The 18925-nt window shown below is 39.7% G+C and overlaps 1 protein-coding gene across 1 annotated transcript in view; it reads right to left on the bottom strand.

Annotated features, from left to right (window-relative positions):
• Window positions 1–18925, bottom strand: part of USP13 (ubiquitin specific peptidase 13 (isopeptidase T-3)) — a 116647-nt gene that overhangs the window by 14167 nt on the left and 83555 nt on the right. Inside the window, exons 14-19 of the mRNA XM_008568105.1 lie at window positions 16870–16958; window positions 14330–14452; window positions 12833–12859; window positions 9356–9499; window positions 6165–6328; window positions 4551–4704 (exon numbers count right to left, since the gene is read on the bottom strand). Coding sequence (XP_008566327.1) covers window positions 4551–4704; window positions 6165–6328; window positions 9356–9499; window positions 12833–12859; window positions 14330–14452; window positions 16870–16958 — 701 coding nt within the window. The remainder of the gene's footprint in view (window positions 1–4550; window positions 4705–6164; window positions 6329–9355; window positions 9500–12832; window positions 12860–14329; window positions 14453–16869; window positions 16959–18925) is intronic.

The raw sequence follows: 18925 nt of genomic DNA on the forward strand, positions 1-18925 counted from the left end.
CCTACCTAAACAGAACACACATCTTCCCTATGATGAATTAATGAATTTATGAATTTAATGTAATTCCAATCAAACCCCTATAGAATGGCCAATTACAAAATTGGTTCCTTTACAAAATTCAGCAGTAAAAATTTAGAAAATACAGTGCGAAAAAAGTTTATTCATAAGTAACACAAAGTGTAGTTCTGAGACATAACAGGGTGTTAATGAAGAAAACCATGTAACTTTGCAGGGGTGGGAGGAAGTGGGAAGATGAACCAAAGGAGAAGCATAACATGTTTCTGGCTCGAAAACTCAGTCCTGCAAAGCTATCAGGCATCCCAGACTGATCTACAATACATGAAACTCTCATACAAACCAATAAAAAACAAGTGAAAACCTCAACAAAACGAGAAAACGGCCAAAGAAAATGAGGAAGCCATTAACACAAGAAGAAAAACCACTAGGTAATAAAGATACAAAAAATAAAAAAGTGTCCAACCCATCAGCATTGCTGAGGAGCCAGGAGAGTCACCAGTGTGCCCAGCAGGGGCCACAGTGCTGTGGATTCTAGAGGGTCTTGTGATGATGATCTGCATAAAAACCTGAAAAATAAGCATTTTTCACTCAAAAACTTCACTTCCAGAAACTTGCTCTAAAAAAGTAATCAAATGAGGCCCCAAGACTGTTCATTATGGAAGGATGGATGGAAGGAAGGAAGGAAAGGAAGGGAGGGAAGGAGGGAGGGAAAATGTTGAACAAGTGTTTATTAAATGAATAGGGATTAAATCAGGCATTTGTTATACTTCTGTGAACTGAATTCATTCTTTAAGAATCTCATTATTTAAAAATCGTTGTTGTCATCTTCCGAACATAGAAATATCTTCATTAGTTGAAACCCCTTCTGTAATAGTCCTATTTAAATGCCTAACTGGCCTAAAATTAGATATTTTATATATTTGATAGATATATTGTTATTTGTGTATATTTGATAGATATAGATCTAAAGAATACACACAAAACATTAACAATAATAATTGCTGGGGAGTAGGATTTTAATTTTTAATTTCCACTTTTCATATTTCCTCAATATTTTCTCAATATTGACTCAATATTTTCATATTTTCTCATGTTGCTAAAATTAATAGTTAAATAAATTTTGTGGGAAGCCATTGATTCGGACTAGGCATTTGCATTAAGCCCAACAGACCAAACTAACATGGAGTTTAAATACAGTAGTAGCTGAGCTTTAGCTAATTGCAAGAGGCTCTATAACCAATTAACCAATTAAGTGTAACCAATTAAGTTGTTTCCACACTGTATTTCCATCTCCTATAAATGCCGTCAGATCACGTTATTGGTGGGAGTTCTGTGAACCTGCTCTGGCTCAGACACCTGCTCAACTGGCAAATCGTTTCTCTTCTGTTTGGCTTTGCTCGGTTTTGTTTTGTTTCTCTTTGTTCAAATAAACTCTGTTGAAATTTAAACTTGTCTGCTTAACAAGATATATCCTTTTAATTACAAAGAAAATAGACAATATAAATATAAATGTTATTTTTTTAAGAAAAAGGAAAAAAAAAGCAATGACTGACATGAGTTCAGGCGCAAATGCAGCAAAGTACAGGAAGTCATCGCTGCCTTTCCTCTGACTCATGCATGTGACAGAACAGTACACTGCCAATTCCTCCATACAGCACTTAGTGGAGGCAGCAACAAACTAGCCCTGAGACTGCTATCTTCTGGCATTCCTTTAATTCTCCATTCAATCAGTTATTTGCTGATTGCTTACCATGGGCCGGGCGCAGTGCTGGGGAACCTACTTAAAAACATTTGTTTTTCTGTAAAATTAGACTCGAAATGCATTTGGTGAGTTAGGGTGGTTTCCGCTTTTTTGTTTTTTCATAAATGAATTTTTCACTACTACTGCCTTTAATCCCTGCATATCTTGCATGTGATTTCTCATAGTGCTCCTTCCCCACCCTCACCCACAACCCCCCGAGTTTGACCCATAGTGCCTTAAAGGGTGCCTGGAAGCATCATCATGGCGTCCTATTCAAGGATGCAGCTCAAAATCCAGCAGTGCCAGGAATATCTGTAGATCACCCTGAGGCACACGACCCCCGAGAAGATGACAAGATGACAGGTTGTTCTTTATCAGCCATCTGCGAGAGAGTGTGTGGTGCCTCCAAGCTCCATGAGAAGAAAGACAACCCTAATGATCAGACCCTTCCCCCTCCCTCTTGCCTAACGCCTTGGCAGCTCCATCTTGTGGTTTCTTGCTTCTTCAAGGACTCATCATCTCTAAAGAAAAGTCCATTACAGAAAATCAATGAAGCAGTGAATCGAAGGACATGTAACACGTAATCAATCCTGCTCATGAATCATTGAGTAACTCGTCCATTACAGCTTTTCATATTTTAGGCAAGCTAGTGATTTCTAAAAGTAATACAAGACCCTGCAGATGAATATGGAAGTTAGGAGAACTACATCTCATCCTTTTCTTATCCAGTTGAGATTAAACAGTCTTAGTGATGAAATTCCTATTTTGTATTAAAAGAAAGTTTCCCTCCCACCTTCTCTCTAGGTCTACATCAATACATACATGTTAGGTCTGGTAAGACCATTAATGAGTAGATCTGCAGCTATATGATTATAGGAATAAGTACTGCTAAGATAAATGTAGTTAAATCCAATTATTACTTACCCAGTACTCTTTATGTGCTAGACACCATGAGCTTCCTAAAAGTAAAATGAAACGGCCTCTGCCCTCCACAAGCTCCCAGTCGAATGGGAGGCACAGACATCTACATAAATAATTTTATCACAAGATCAATCTGATACCTCTAACAGTGGCAGAATAAGCAATACACGATAGTGGCTTCAATCACAGGCTCTGGAGGCAGACTGCCAGGATTGGAATTCCGGTTCTACCCATCACTAGCTATGTGACCTTGACATGCTACTTAACCTTCTCTGCTTCAGTTTCTTCACCTGTAAAATGGGGGTAATAATGGTATCCTACCTTACAGAGTTATTGTGAGGATTAAACATGGCACAAATAGAAGTGTTGTTAACACTAGCATTATTATTACCAGCTTAGGAGGTAAGCACGGACTGATAACAACATGAATCTGGGAAAGTAGTCTAGAGAAATGGAATCTGTGGCCGAGTTCTGAATAATGGTAAGAATTTCACATGCAGTGATGGGAGAGAGGGGCATTTCACAAATGGGGATTAACCTGAGTGATGGCCTGGAGGTGACCAAGAGGAGAGTGCTGGTACTCGTAGGCTGGCAGTGTGGCTACAGTACCAGTCATCCAAGCTGCAGGCATGGGGCACAGAAGAAGTAACATGAGAAAGAGCAGGCTGGGGTTGACTGGAGGACATGCTGAATGCCAGGCTAAAGAGCCTGAACATTATTCTGTACACAATGACAGCTCGAGAAACAGGGTGTGATGAGGGCACTTCAAAGAGTTCATGGAAAAATAGAATTGAAAGATAATACAAATCTTTCCATGAACTTTCTGAAGTAGCCATATATAGTTTGAATGTTTGTCCCCTCCAAAGCTCATGTTGAAATCCGATCCCCAATGTGGCAGTGTTGGGAGGTGTTTGGGTCATGGGGGCAGATCCCTCAAAATAGATTAATGCCCTCCCTTGGGGGTGAGTTCTCACTCTGTTAGTTCCCAGGAGAGCTGCTTGTTAAAAAGAGCCTGGCACCTCCCCTCCCCCTCTCTTACTCTCTCTCTCTCCATGTGATCTCCTTGCACATACTGGCTGCCCTTCTGTGTTCTGCCATGAGTAGAAGCAGCCTAAGGCCCATGCCAAATGCAGCTGCCCTAGAATCATGAGCCAAATAAACATCCTTTGTTCCTAAATTACCCAGTCTCAGGTATTCTGTTACAGCAACACAAAAATGGACTAAGACACAAGGTATCACAAGAGTTAAGAACACGGATTCTGAGTTTGAATCCTGACTCTACCTCTTAAGAGCTGTGTCACCTTGTCCAGACACCTATCTCTCTTTGCCTCTGTTGTCTCACCTGTTGTGCTGAGGATTAAATGAGTGTTCATATGCAGTCTTGAAACAGTGCTTGGCACATAGTGACATAGATAAGTATTTGCTATTAAAAGGCAGAACAAAGGCCTACACCAGCTCTTCCTGCCATCCTGAGATAGCCGATCAGAAAATTATCAGCAGCTGATATTGGTAATGATACAGTCAAGGATACGAAACTGCTTTTCTACTCTTCAGAAAATGCTACATGAAAATAAATGCTCCATTTTTCACAAAAGCTTCCATGGTCCATGAAGAAATTTTACCTCAAAGAAACAGACACAGTGAAAGCTGGCACTAAACTTTACCCACACTACTAGGCAACATGAAGAGTCTGTCCAAAACTTTATCAGATCACTATGCAAAGAGGAAAAACACACCATTTATGAGAAGATGGGATCCGGGCTCACTTTTGAATGACAGTAAAGGTTTGGATATGTGGTGGTGGGAGGGAAGGGAATGAGCTGAACGTATAGTCATGACTGCTCAGACGACCTCTAAGGCAAGAACTTACTTCCAGATCCATCCTTGACTCTAGGTCCTTCAGGCTTGGCCTCAGAAATAATGTTTGCATTGGCGTTGTTCTCCATCTCGATCACAAAGTCACCGTCCTCTTCAAACTCAGGGTGGCTAAAGATCCAATCCAGTGCTCTTTCCAGGTTATTATTCTAATAAAGTAAAACATTTTTACAATGTACGCATTCCTGCTCCTCCTTATATCCTGACCATTTGAACCACATATCAAGGAGATAGGGCAGGAGGCCTGCATTCATTAGTCTTAAGTGCCTCTGAGTCAGAAGCTCTAACTCCACATATAAAAGGCACACGTGGTTGGCATTCTGCAAGTCCCCTGAGGTCTGTAATTGGGTTCACTGGAGAACAGTTCCAAGCAGCAGATCAGCACTCCAAAGCCCATATCAGTCTTAGCTCAGCATTTCTGTAGGCTGATGCTGATAATGATGGCTGCAGAATGCCAAAGGCGATGGCATTTGGTCAAGTGCAGCCTTTTGTAAAGCCACACTAATTGCACACACTACCTTCTCTACCAACTGTATTTTCTGCAGATCACTCTGCAAAATAGAGGGTGCCAGTGGGAGTATATGTTAGACCTCCTCTCCCTAAATTTTGGTAGAATGGTTGAATTGCAGTAAACAAGATTAATGCCTCAATTAATGATAACAACACTGGTTAATTAAGTACAATGGTTTTAAAGTGAACTCCATGCAGTTCAAACTAATGGACCATAAAAAGTTTTTCATCTTTCCCTGTTTGTGATATCACTGGCAGGTTAAAGAATTTGTCACTTGGGTTAAGCAGGGAACAAGAAAGTACCCCAAGTGAAACAAACTCTGAGATATTTTGAGCATTTTAGGAAACAGATTGTTCCAGCCACACTCCCATGAGCCACTCAAGAGCCACTGACCTCGGCAATGGACACTAGCAGGGACTCAGCCAGTGCAGACAAGAAGGAATCAGTAGCAGATATCCACTCAAAACTGGATTGTGGTGTGACAAGAAAGGATATTAAAATATATATATATATTAAGTAGATATCTGCATGACAAGAGAAGATTTCTATCTCCCTTCTAGTTCCATGGTCCCTTCTCTCCCTTTTCTCAGGAAGTTCGTGACTACCAGAAGAACCTTCTCTTTCTGCCAAGAGCAACAGCAACAGAGAATTCCAGAGAACCATTCAGTCTTCCATAAGGACTTTTGAGAGACACTTCTCGAAGGTCCTGGTATCAGAAAAGCACTATTTGTTCCAAAGAACTTTCTTACTGACCATGGAATCTCATGCATTCCTCTTTGCTCAAAGGCCAAGTCAAATCTGTGACCCCCTATTAACAAACAGTCAAGAAGATGCAGAGTTTCCTTCAGTTTGGTCATCTGGCCTCAGCTTTATCATTTTCTTATTCTTAAATTCCTTATATGATTCCCTCAATCACTTATTTTAGATTTATATATATTATATGCAAATAAATCTGTATGGGTTAAGGTGGCATACGGAGTCAGGAAACATAACTCAAAATGATCAAAGGACATTGGAAAGTCTCAGCTGCTACTGACAGAAGCACAAACCGCCTCCAGTGAGAGGAGGGTGTTCACGCACACAGTCTCTCATGCTCACCGTTGCTCGTAGTGCCTGAACAGCCTGATGTCGTTGGAATCCCATAGAGGTGATAATAGCTACAATTTCTTCTGGAGGTTGGTTATCCAATCCAGTACCAAAAATAGATGCTCCAGCAGAAGCTGCTCCTCCATAACCAGGCATCGTCAGTGGTTCAGCAAAATCTGAGGAAAATGACCACACACGAGCATTTTTCTCTTTTTGGTCTTGAAATAAACACTGTAAGGTTAAGAAGTAAAAATACCTACAAAGTTACAATAATCAAGACAGTCTAGTATGGGCATATGGATAGACATATAGATCAGTTAAACAGAATTGAGAGTCCAGAGATAAACCTGTATGAGGATACTTTAAGAAGTTCATGGAGAGATTCATATTATCTTTTAATTCAATTTTTCCACAAACTTTCTGAAGTGCTCTTGTATATCTATAGTCAACTGATTTTCTTTTTTTTTTTTTTTTTTTTTTTTTTTTTTTGTTTTTTTTGGGTTTTTTTTTTTTTTTTTCCTTTTTGTTTTTTTTTTTTTGTTTTTTTTGGGTTTTTTTTTTTTTTTTTCCTTTTTGTTTTTTTTTTTTTGTTTTTTTTGGGTTTTTTTTTTTTTTTTTGTCTTTTTTGTGACCGGTAAGGGGATCGCAACCCTTGGCTTGGTGTCGCCCGCACCACGCTCAGCCAGTGAGCGCACCAGCCATCCCTATATAGGATCCGAACCTGCGGCAGGAGCGCCCCTGCGCTCCCAAGCACCGCACTCTCCTGAGTGAGCCACGGGACCGGCCCAGTCAACTGATTTTCTACAAGACCATTCAGTGGGGAAGGACAGTCTTTGCAACAAATAGTGCTGAGACAAATAAATATTCACCTACAAAAGAACAAAGTAGGACCCCTACCTCACACCATATACAAAATTAACTCAAAATGGATCACTGACCCAAAGGTAAGAGCTAAAACTACAGAACTCTTAGAAGAAAACATAGGCATAAACCTTTGTGACACTAAGTTAGTCAATAGTTTCTTAGATACTACATAAAAAGTACAAGTGATAAATAAAAAAATAGATAAACCAGACTTCATCAAAATTAAAAACTTTTGTGCTTCAAAGGACATCATTGAAGAAAGTGAAAAGACAGCAGAATGGGAAAAAATATTTGCAAATCATGTATCTGATAAGAGACTTGTATCCAGAATATAAGAATTCTTAAAACTCAACAATAAACAAATAATCTCATTAAAAATGGGCAAAGGGAGCTAAGAAAGAGAAAGGAAGGAAGGCAGGAAGGCAGGCGGGAAGGAAGGAAGGAAGGAAGGAAGGAAGGAAGGAAGGAAGGAAGGAAGGAAGGAAGGAAGGAAGGGAAGGAAGAAGCCAAAACAATATGTTGAACATTCAGGAGGAGAGAACAAACCTAAAGATACTAGAGATGGGCGAAAAGCAAATTTTGTCCCTCACACTTTCTGATTTCCAAACATATTACAAAGTTCCAGTAATCCAGATAGTATGAAACTTGCATAAAGACAGACATTTAGACCAGTGGAATAGAACAGGAATCCCAGAAATAAAATCTCACACAAGAGGGTACTTCAAAATATTTGTGAAAAATAGAATAAAAGATAACTTTTTTTTTTTTTTCCTTTTTGTCTTTTTTCGTGTCCGGCAACAGATCGCAACCCTCAGTGTTGCGCCCGTACCGGACCGGGACCGGCAACGGGATTGCAACCCTCAGTGTTGCGCCCGCACCTCGCTCAGCCAGTGAGCGGGAACCGGTCTGTATGTGGGATCCGAACCCTCGAAGGAAGGAAGGAAGGAAGGAAGGAAGGAAGGAAAGAGAGAGATAGTAGTTACAATATTACACTGAACTTTCAGAAGGAGAGGTCAGAACTGTGATTACCAGAGGTGGAAGGGGGATTAGTGAGAAATTGGTTAATGGACACTAAGAATGATTATGTTTTATAATGACTAATATGCTAATTATCCTGATTTGATTATCACACATTGTACATGGATTGATATTCAACTCTGTACCCCACAAATATATATAATCAATTATGTTTCAATTAAAAAAACGGGCAAAGAATTTGAATAGACATTTCTCCAAAGAAGATACACAAATGGCCAATAAACATATGAAAACATACTCAACATCATTAGTCATTCACAAAATGCAAATCAAAACCATAAGAGATACCACTTCACACACACTGGAATGGCTATAATAAAAAAGACAATAACAAGGGTTAGTGAAGATATAGAGAAAACGGAACCCTCATTCACACTGGTGGGAGTGTAAAATGGTTCAGCCACTAAGTAAAGCAGTTTTGTAGTTCCTTAAAAAGTTAAACATGAACTACCATATGGCAAGAGAAATAAAAATACATGTCCATACAAAAACTTGTATACAAATGTTTATAATAGCATTAAACATAAAAGCCAAAAACTGGAAAGAACTCAAATGTCCATCAACTGGTGAAACATTAAATAAAATGTAACATATCCCTATAATGGAATATTACTCAGCCAAAAAAAGGAATGAACTACTGATATATGCTATAACATAAATGAACCTTGAAAATATTATGCTAAGTGATAGAAATCAGACACAAAAAGTCTCATATTGTATGTTTCCATTTATATGAAATGTCCAAAATAAGCAAATCCATAGATCCAGAAAGTAAATTAGTGGTTGCTAGGAGCTGGAGAGAGCGGGGTAACAGGGAGTGACTGCTAATGTGTACAGGATTTAAGGGACAAAAATGTTCTAAAATTAGATAGTGGTAATGATTGCATAACTCTTTGAATTTACTAAAAACCATTGAGATATACACTTTAAATGGGTGAATAGATGAATTATACCTTAATAAAGTAGATATAAGAAAAAGCTAATGAAACAGCCTCCATTTCTTCATGCCCATTTTTCTATTCCAACTCCTCCTCATCTCTTTGCTAAGAGTATATCCCACATCTTTCTAATGGTCTTTTTACCACTGAATTATAGACTTTAGAGGGGTGAATTATATATCAATAAACCTGTTATTTTTTTAAAAAGGAGAAAGACAAAGATGCTGACTTTGTCCCATAATGCAGCAGATTATGAGCTGAAAGTAATCTTCTGCAGACACATCCACAGGGACATGGAAGGACAAAGCTTAGCCTCTCTGAGGTCACATCAGACTCCAAAGCCACTCCATTTCCACCACCTACCCGGCTCTTCCATGTGAACAATGATCCAGTTGAAGGCCACCTCGGCTCCCATATTTCCAGTGAAGTACACAGCCTTCCGGCACGCTTCCAGAGGGAAGCCCATCTCGGCCAGCTGCATCACTGACGACTCATCGATGTCTGACGCTGCAAAGCACAACAGGATATTCTGGTGTGAAAAAGTAAACTCTACCTTTCTTCTTGCCTTAGCTGCTCTTCACCCTCTTATAAGCATGCTACCCAAAGAAAGTGCTATTTTCTTGGATCTGTAGATAATGGTTTTACTTTCTTTTGTTTTGTCTTAGGCCATCTAAATATTAAACTATTTAAGCTGAGTTTATATCTTTGACCTCAGGAACCAGGGTAATCACCTGGACAATCCAAGCACTGAAAAACAATTCTCTAATTTCATATGGGGAGATTTAGCATATTTCCAGAACCATTTCAGCCTCTCAGATCATTCTCAAGACCTCTACAGCAACCTCCCCTATAACTAAAATTTGAAGAGAAAAGCATTATCTATAGTCCAAAAAGCCTGTTCTTTAAATCTCACAGAAAGTTACCGCAGGCCTTTAGATACATCCAGCAATCGCAGGAAGTAACTACCCCCGGGAAAAGGAGAGCCCAGATGTTAAGTATAGAAGGAAAGAATGTCTTTTTTAATTGTGTATATTTAAGATATTAAAAGAGCTTTACAAACCTTACTTGGGCTCAGACACAGAGGGTTTTGACTTCTTTTCTTAATAACATATAGACATTGGTAGAGATGCATCTGTATATCTGTGTGTGTATATATGTAGGCACATGTGCTTATATGTATGTATACACACATATATATACACATTCTTCTATGTATACACATACATGTGTGTACATACACATACACATGCACAGTGCTCTCACTTTATACCAAAAAGGAAGAAAAAAACAGAAACACAAAACATATCCTTTGTGTTTTCCATGTCCTGGGGTCTCTACTCTACTGAAAATTCTGCCAATTTTTTAGCCATCAGTAGAGGACCTGAGGAACACAGATATCTGTTCTATAAAAAATATATTGAAGATGCATTTACCAAAGTTCTCTCTTACAAGAAAGATGCACAGAACATCCTATCAAGGTCAAATTTTTTTTAAAATGACGTAGGACAACAGTGACTCCCAAGTTGTGCTGTACAGCATCCTGATGTTCTAAGAGAGATGTCAGTGTTGAACCACAGAACAGGGGGTTTCCATGGCCAGATAAGTTTTTTAAACCTACATATTCTAGTCTCTCCTTAGAAATTCACAATGCATTCGCACAGTGAAGACTCAAAAGTCTTGTAATAAAGAAATTATGAAATTACAGCATAGAAATTATGAAACTCTTTCTTAATTGACCACCTTTCAACATCTTATAAGACTCAAGGCTCCAGAATGCAGTTTAACAAGTGCAGTTTAAAAAGAATTAGGTACATGTATGTAATACTAGATTGGAAGTGTATAAGCACATTTTTGTGAAAAATGAAGGGAGCCAGGTGTAGGTAAAGAACAGTAGAGGGATATCACCCAAATGTTAATAGTAGTTATAGATGGGTGAAGGAACCATGGATGATTTTTAATCCATAGTTTCTAAATGTCTTTTTTTTTTTTTTTTTTTTTTTTTTTTTAAGAATTAGGTACATGTATGTAATACTAGATTGGAAGTGTATAAGCACATTTTTGTGAAAAATGAAGGGAGCCAGGTGTAGGTAAAGAACAGTAGAGGGATATCACCCAAATGTTAATAGTAGTTATAGATGGGTGAAGGAACCATGGATGATTTTTAATCCATAGTTTCTAAATGTCTTTTTTTTTTTTTTTTTTTTGTCTTTTTCGTGACCGGTAAGGGGATCACAACCCTTGGTGTGGTGTCGCCCACACCACGCTCAGCCAGCGAGGTCACCAGCCAGTCCTATATAGGATCCGACCCCGCGGCCGGAGCATCGCTGCGCTCCCAACGCCGCACTCTCCCGAGTGCGGCACGGGCTTGGCCCCTAAATGTCTTTTTACTTTTGTAATAAGAAAATAGTTATTTTTAAAAAACATCTTAGGTAGGATGCAAATGTCAATTAACACCAGATCATTCTATTTTCTCCTGTTGAGTATAGGTAATTGTTGGTAAGACACCACGCTTAGATCCAGGAGGAAGTAAACGGCCACACCAGTAACACAGGAAACGGCTGCACATTCACACTCAGAGACAAGACTCCTCTGGCACAGTCAGTTCCAACCATCCATCACCTCCTCTGGGATGAGATCCTGCAGGCCAGCTCTCTGCAGGATCAGGGGCAAACAGCAAACCTCTCACATGCCAGGAAAGGTCTAGTGGCATGAAAAACACTCTTATTCCTGGCCCCAGTTCTGGTCCCAGCTCTTGGGTTTTAGAACCTTCCTGGATCTCAGTTTTTTCATCTGTAAAAAGTCACCTGCCCTGCCCTTCTTACTGTGATAATCAAATTAGATCTCGGACCTTGTATAAAGAGTAAAGTTACAGATTGTTGAAAGAATTTACGGAATAATAAATACAATGTGACCCATGGTAAGTATTCAAAAATATCAGCATCCACTATTACGATTAGATTGCTCACAGTGGCGATGGTTTGTCCCAGACTCCCCTTAACCCTACCAGGCCAAATGTAAAGGTCACAGCAGACTTCCCAGCAGCAAGGACCCTCACTGACACTAACAGCTCTTCTAACAATCGGCAAATCATAACTCCACGAAAGGAAACATGGAGGTCTAAGCTACACGATCAATCATTTGCAATGTGGAACATTTGAACTCCCAAATTAACAATACTTAGTATCTTGAGAGACTTTGTAGACAAAATATTCAGAGTATTTAATAGACACTACTTCTTCCTCCTAATTAACATCTAAATATTCAGCATAAATAGTTTATATTTTTAACATTCTTTTCAGAAAACCAAGAATATCAACTCCCACAGGATTAAGAAACTAAAAGGCTACAAAATTAACAAACAATCCAATCAAACTAATATCCTTCAGAGTGTTAATTAATACTACCACGTCCTGTCAGTTGTGGGTCTTCATTATGTGTCTGACAGCAGGAGTGGAAAAGATGCCATCAGTGCAGAAAGAGGCCTACTCACATGGCCAAAGAGGAAAGACAGGGCATCATTGTCCCCCAGTCAGATGAGGAAACTGAGGCTCAGAGAAGGTAAGCAAATTATTCTAGGTCACACAGTCATAAATGACAGAGCCAAGATTCCAACCCAGGGCTGGCTGGCTGTCATGCTAAGGGCCACTTTCCTGAGCCAATAGGGCCACCTAACCAGCATCTTATTGCTTACTCAACTTACAGGCAAAGAATCATCATTCCCACCCAGGAAAAGCTGCACATACACAGGTAAGAACAACGCCCCTTTACTGAATTCTCAGATAAAAACGTCAGACTAACAACAATGGTAGAACATTGAGAAACATTCTGAAAGATACATACGGTCTATCAATTGGTTCATCAGGCGATCTGGAATTAAAAGTGAGGACAGAAAATTAGACCAAACATGTCAAAATGAGTTTTAGAGAAAGAAAAACCACAATCCATGGCATTCCCAAGCCCCACCCTCACCCCTCAGGACCCCACTCTGTTGTCAGTTCCCAACCCCCACACAGACCCCCCAGCCTGCATAATATAAAGTCATTATAGTAATGACAGGTTTTAAGCATTTAAATCAGATAAAACCTCATGTTCTGATTATCACCTTAATGAACTAAATCATTTCTCTCCCGGTATTTCTAAGAACTCACCCCGTTTAATCCCAAACCAGGGATTCTGTTATGAACATCACACAGTAGGATCACTACTAATAAACCCACCTGTACAGTTCCTGATGCTCACACTCACCTCTTCTTCCTTTAACCCCTTTAATGAGCCACCTGTCCCACATGACCCCAGGATGTCTTGTGTACAGTTCCCTCCTCTACTCTCTGTCTCTATAATTTAACTTTTGACTAAGCATTAGAAAACAACATAACATAGACGCCTATCTTGAATCCTGACCTTGACACTCCTGGACTCACCTTACCCTTTTATACCTGAACATGGTCACCAATAATATTCACTGCTCAGCTGATGAAAAACCTTTGGTTGAGAGGCCCAGAGTGATCTATCATTATTGGTTAATCTATCTAAGATAGATGAACAGTTCACAGATGAACAAACGAAGCCAGGATGAAACTGATTTCACCAGAATAACTGAGCTAATAATTAAACCAAGATTTTTATGACACTATTTTTGAACCCATAAAGGTGAGGCAACTAATTTTTTGCATGTCCTTTCCTTTAGAATAAGTTATGTATTCTGAACAATGACCAATTGAGTGGTCACAGAGGGAAAGAGAAACTCAAGCCACTCCCTTGCTATGAAGCAGTGACAAAGTTGGGAAGTGAGATGTGGTCAAGATTTTTAAAACAGGGCTGGCTGGTCAGCTCAGCTGGTTAGAGTGCGATGTTATAACACCAAGGTCAAGGTCTCAGATCCTCATATTGGCCAGCCCGCTCCTCCACCCCACACCCCCAAAAATGTTTAAAACTAACACACACTGTGGATTTTCCCCTTTTGGTTGTCCCGAGATGTCATAGCTCCCCTGGACTAAGAGCCCACTGAAAACACACTCCTTCTCTTCCCAATACAGGGTAAACACACTCCTCTTCCCATTTGGGGGACACAGAGGGAGGGAGTCAAAGGCAGAGGCAACCTAACCTAAAAACTGTCCATTGCAACTACTCAGGATGCCTCTGTGCCCCTTGGGATGTCTATTTTCAGTTTACAGTTGCAGCCTCACTTCTGTGTGTCTATGGTGGGTTACAGCACAGGAAGGCAGCCAAGGGACCCCTGATGGGTGATGCTGGCATCAACCAGCTGGTGGAAGAAAGTGACTGTTCCTACAGAGCAGGGTGGGCGGGTACAGAACATCCTTTGGCAGGAGATGGTACCTTTTGAGTCATCAGGAATGACTATGGGGGGGCTGATATCTGGAAGTTCCTCCTCTCCTGGCTGTAACCCCCTGGCGCGGAGATGACTGATATCAAGTAGGTCTGGCATATCAATGGAAACATCTGCAAAATGAGAGAGATGATATATTCACAGGATTCTCAAAAAACCCATAATCACCTTATTATAAAACCAGCAGGACTACTAACTACATGCATGTGTCTAGGCAGAGCTAAGGTTGCTTTTCAATTCCCGGAATAGATCACTGGACCAGCTGACTCACTGAGACTAATTAGATGTTAATGGAGAACCTGGAGAAAGTACTAAGGGTGTTCAGGATTTCACAGTGAACAAGAACAAATTGGTTAAGCCAGAGGTCACAAACTGGCAGTGCAAAGACCATTTATGGCCCAGGCACTTTCTGTTTGATGTTTTAAAAATGTTGGCAACAAATTCCAATTTCTAAATCAGAATATTTAATTTAAAAATCCAGATTTCCAGCTTATTTTGAAAAATATAAAACTGTAGCATATTCTCCTATGGTTACAACTGTCTGGAGCTGATCTCCAGCTTCTGCTCTAGACAATGGTCTCTCGACCCCACAGCTTCCCATAGCCCCCATGACCCTGAGCATCATATTTGTGCTATTCTGATTCTTATGGTAAAGGAATGTTTTTCTAATCCATATCTTTATCCAAAGTGGGAATACCCAAGCAGGACCAAGATAGCTAACTACGTGTTTCTTATACACAGCCCACTTTTTTCATTGAGATTATACACTGTCCTTGTTAGACACTTGAATTTGCAATCCCTAGTTTATGGTTTTTCTCAGATCATGATGGATACTGTGATTATTCTAAGATAATAAATAAAGAATGAAGTTTTAAAGAAATTAATTGAATCTTAAGTATATTAGTCTTTGGGAAACATTTTTTTTTAACTTCTTGGCTCAGTTGTTATTGTATTGACTTGCTCAGACACAAAATGTACCAGTCTAATAGCCTGTCAAGATTTAGAATCACACAAATTCAGATAACATAATAATGAAAAACGGATTCAAATGCTGGTGCAGAATATGTCTTCTGGGATAGCAAACAGAACATGAAAGTACTGTCGCCAAAACCAGTTCTGATGACAGGTACAAAAATCCTACTTTATGATAGCCACTCAAGGAAAAAAGCTTAGTTCAAAACATTTTTTTAATTTCCGAGGGTAGCAAAACCAAGCATAAAGTCTGATCAACGAAGTCAATACAATTGTTCTGCAAGAGAAAAATTCATGTTCTTAAGGCTTCGGGGCTCCTTTAAATTCAGCAAGTCAAGGAAATCTGATTCAAATTTATGTTCCTGTATAGGAATTCCAAAGACAAAGAAAAATAAGAAAACTGTTTCCAAAGCAACTCAGAGCCTTTAGAACAAGTCAGTTTTCTCTCTCAGGTACTTTCCAGGACCATGGAAAGAAAGTTGAGTGATAGCATCATGCCCTCTGCCCTGCCCCTTGCTCACAAAACTATTCCCCCAGGGAAAACCAGGATCTTCTGCAGGATCAGGAACAGTCCAGCCCAACTTCACATGGCAAAGCAGTGCTGTGCAACTGTTAGTGCTGGAGGTTTCTGGGAGCTCACTCCAGCCAATTTTACATCCTGTTTACCTATCCCCTTCAGAAAAGAGCTTCATCAACCAGTGTAACACTTGCATTGTTGTTGTTGTTTTCCTTAGGTATTCAAAAACATAAAAAGTTTAAAAGACTGGCAAATAGCCCGAGGTGCTGGCTTGAGAAACCACAAAGGGTAAAACTATACATCCTTCCATGCCACTGAGGACAGCCTAATAACACCCTTCATATTAGATTACAATGGTGGAGAAAATGTTTCATGCACTGTCTGGAAAATTAACTTCTAACAATGGTCAAGGGCCTTTAACGTTAGCAAGACGAAAGCCCAGTTAAGCCAAAATCACATCCCTTTTTTTGACTCTTTAATGCAAATGACTATTTCTGTTTTATTATTAATAAAATTTGTATGATTTGAGTGAATGTCATCAGCCACACCTGCCTGCCTCAGAGGCAGAGGAGCGATGCTAACAATGTGCTCATATCTCTGACCACTTGCTACTCAAAGTGTGGTCTTTGGACAGCAGCCTCAGCACCACCTGGGAGCTTGTCAGAAGCACAGAATCTCAGGCCGGCTCAGACCTGCTGAATCAGCATCTGCATTTTACCAAGATCCCAGGTAATTTGTATGCACAGTAAAGTTCGGGAAGCACTGTTTACTTAATAAATTGAGGATTCTGTTTTCACTCTTAGAATCCGGTCATTCCAGAACTCATTACTGGAAGGGTGCGTTAGAACATTGTAATTTTTCCTGTCAGTGCTTATCATAAACTCTGATTCAAAAGAGAAAGGTGGGAATAATGAAAAAAAGGATAAAGTGGAACCATTTGTGGCAGCCAACTACATGGGCTCTTTCACGTGCCATGTTTTTGTTTGTTTTTTTTTTTAACTAACTCGATGTTTTAAGCAAAAGCATGCAAAAGATACCTACCAAATTTTTTGGGAACCCAGTCAAGACCAAAAGTGAACTTCTTTATCTGCACTACCAAGTATTCAGGGAATGAAGCAAAGCGAGATGTTCTGGGAAACACAAGGGGATTATGTCAATGAGACAAGGCAATAAGAATTGTGAATACAGTTCACGAAACATCATAAGCTTTGTCTGTGGCACACCCTGCAGTTCCAATGGCCGGACTGAAGAGGAGGAACACACAGACTCAGACAGGTAGGTGTCCACTCACACACTCACTCTTGCCCACTTGTCCTGGCCTCTTCACGAGAAGAAAAGGTTTCATGTAGGACAGTGTTGTCCCTTCCGTTTCGAAATTATTAGTTTTGCTTTGCTGTGGCACTTTGTATTTCTGAAAGTGCTTTTCAACCATTTGCTTTTCTAAAATCCTTACTGGAATTTAGTATACATATATTGTTGGTGTCTATGGGCATGCATACATTATGTGTCTGTATGTGAGGTTTGAAAGAGCTCCCCAAGTGATCCTGGAACACCCCCACACAGAATCACTATCTTACAGCACAGAGATGGCATAAGAAGGGTTTACTGGAACTTGGTTGAGGTTGACTATTACAAATGCCAGGTCCTCATTAAAATACCACTGCAGCTAAATCCAGGGTCACATGGATCCTAGGAATAGACATATTATGGAGTAAATATCTAAAATATCTAAATCTGGGCCTTAAATATTAAAATTAATACATACGGGTAATATCTCCAGTTCTCTTCAAACTTTGGGAATGGCTGGATTACCTGGACTTGGGTGTGAAAATTTTATGCATATACTATTCAGCTTGTACACCAAATTGATGCTCCAGCTCCAGCTAATTCACTCCACATTTATGATCTTGTTTTTAACATCTATTTCTATTTGATTGTCAATGTGGGTGTGGTAGGTATGTATCAAAAAGAAAATACAGACGGGTACCACAAGTACCTTTTAAAATAAGGGATTCTGGAACACCCTCCCCCAGACCCCACTTTTCAGATCCAAGTCACAGTCTTCTTACTTGAAATGCACCTTCCCAGAATTCAGAAAACAAATGCCAATGCACTGCTGCCCCCTAGTGTACAAGAGAAGCTGTAGTACGGCGCCAGAGCACTGGATTTAAAAAAAAAGAATCTGAAGACGTGGATTTGGGTCTTGGATATGCTACTTCATTCACTTCAAATCTGGGCAAACCACTGGCCCTCCCTGAGGTTCCATTTTCATGTCTGCAAAATGGATTTACTAATCATATTTACCTGCCAGGGCTATGTAATGTTTATGAAATGATATGAAACCGCTTGGCACACTAGAAGTACTGTATATACCTAAGGGAATCGGCATGATTATTTCGTCATGAAAGAGCTAAAATCCATGAGGCCTGAACTGAACAGGTCTGTCACTGACCCGTATTCTACCCAAGGCAAGTTATTTAACCTCTCTGTATCCAAAATTCTCCATCACAAGGTTGGTAGAAGGGTTCAGGCAACAACATAAAGGAGCTATTAAGAAAACAGAAAATTATCAACCTAACAAAATGATCTATTAATATCCTGGCTCACTCTCCAGAAATTATACATTATCTTGAATTAGGTTTCCTATCTTGTGAGAAGCAGTAATAAACAGCATTCTTATTTAAATGTAGCCAACTCCTCAGTCTCACCCAAAACCATAATACCTCCATCCAGTATTATGATATTTTCAACTAATATAAAAATGCTACCTTTCTGACCTTTCTTCTTACCACATTAACTTAAAATCCAGGAAATATATAACAAAAAAATAAACCCAAAGTCCCAGTAAATCCATAATTTTCAAAATGTGCTTGGGGAGCCCTGAGCCTTTTTCCATGGTCGGTATCCAGGTGAGGTATCAGCTTGTGATACCATGGTGGGGTAGTGGAGGAACTCCAGGTTGGAGTAGGAGGTAATTTAACACATCACTTTGTTATGGGTAACTACCAACTCAAGAGTAAGAAAAAACAAGGTTAGATGGTGCTCACTTTATATCTGCCCTGTCAGGTAAACATTCTTTATTCACCTTTGTAACCTT

The sequence above is a fragment of the Galeopterus variegatus genome, unplaced genomic scaffold (assembly GCF_000696425.1).
Source record: "Galeopterus variegatus unplaced genomic scaffold, G_variegatus-3.0.2 Scaffold374, whole genome shotgun sequence".
NCBI lineage: Eukaryota > Metazoa > Chordata > Mammalia > Dermoptera > Cynocephalidae > Galeopterus > Galeopterus variegatus.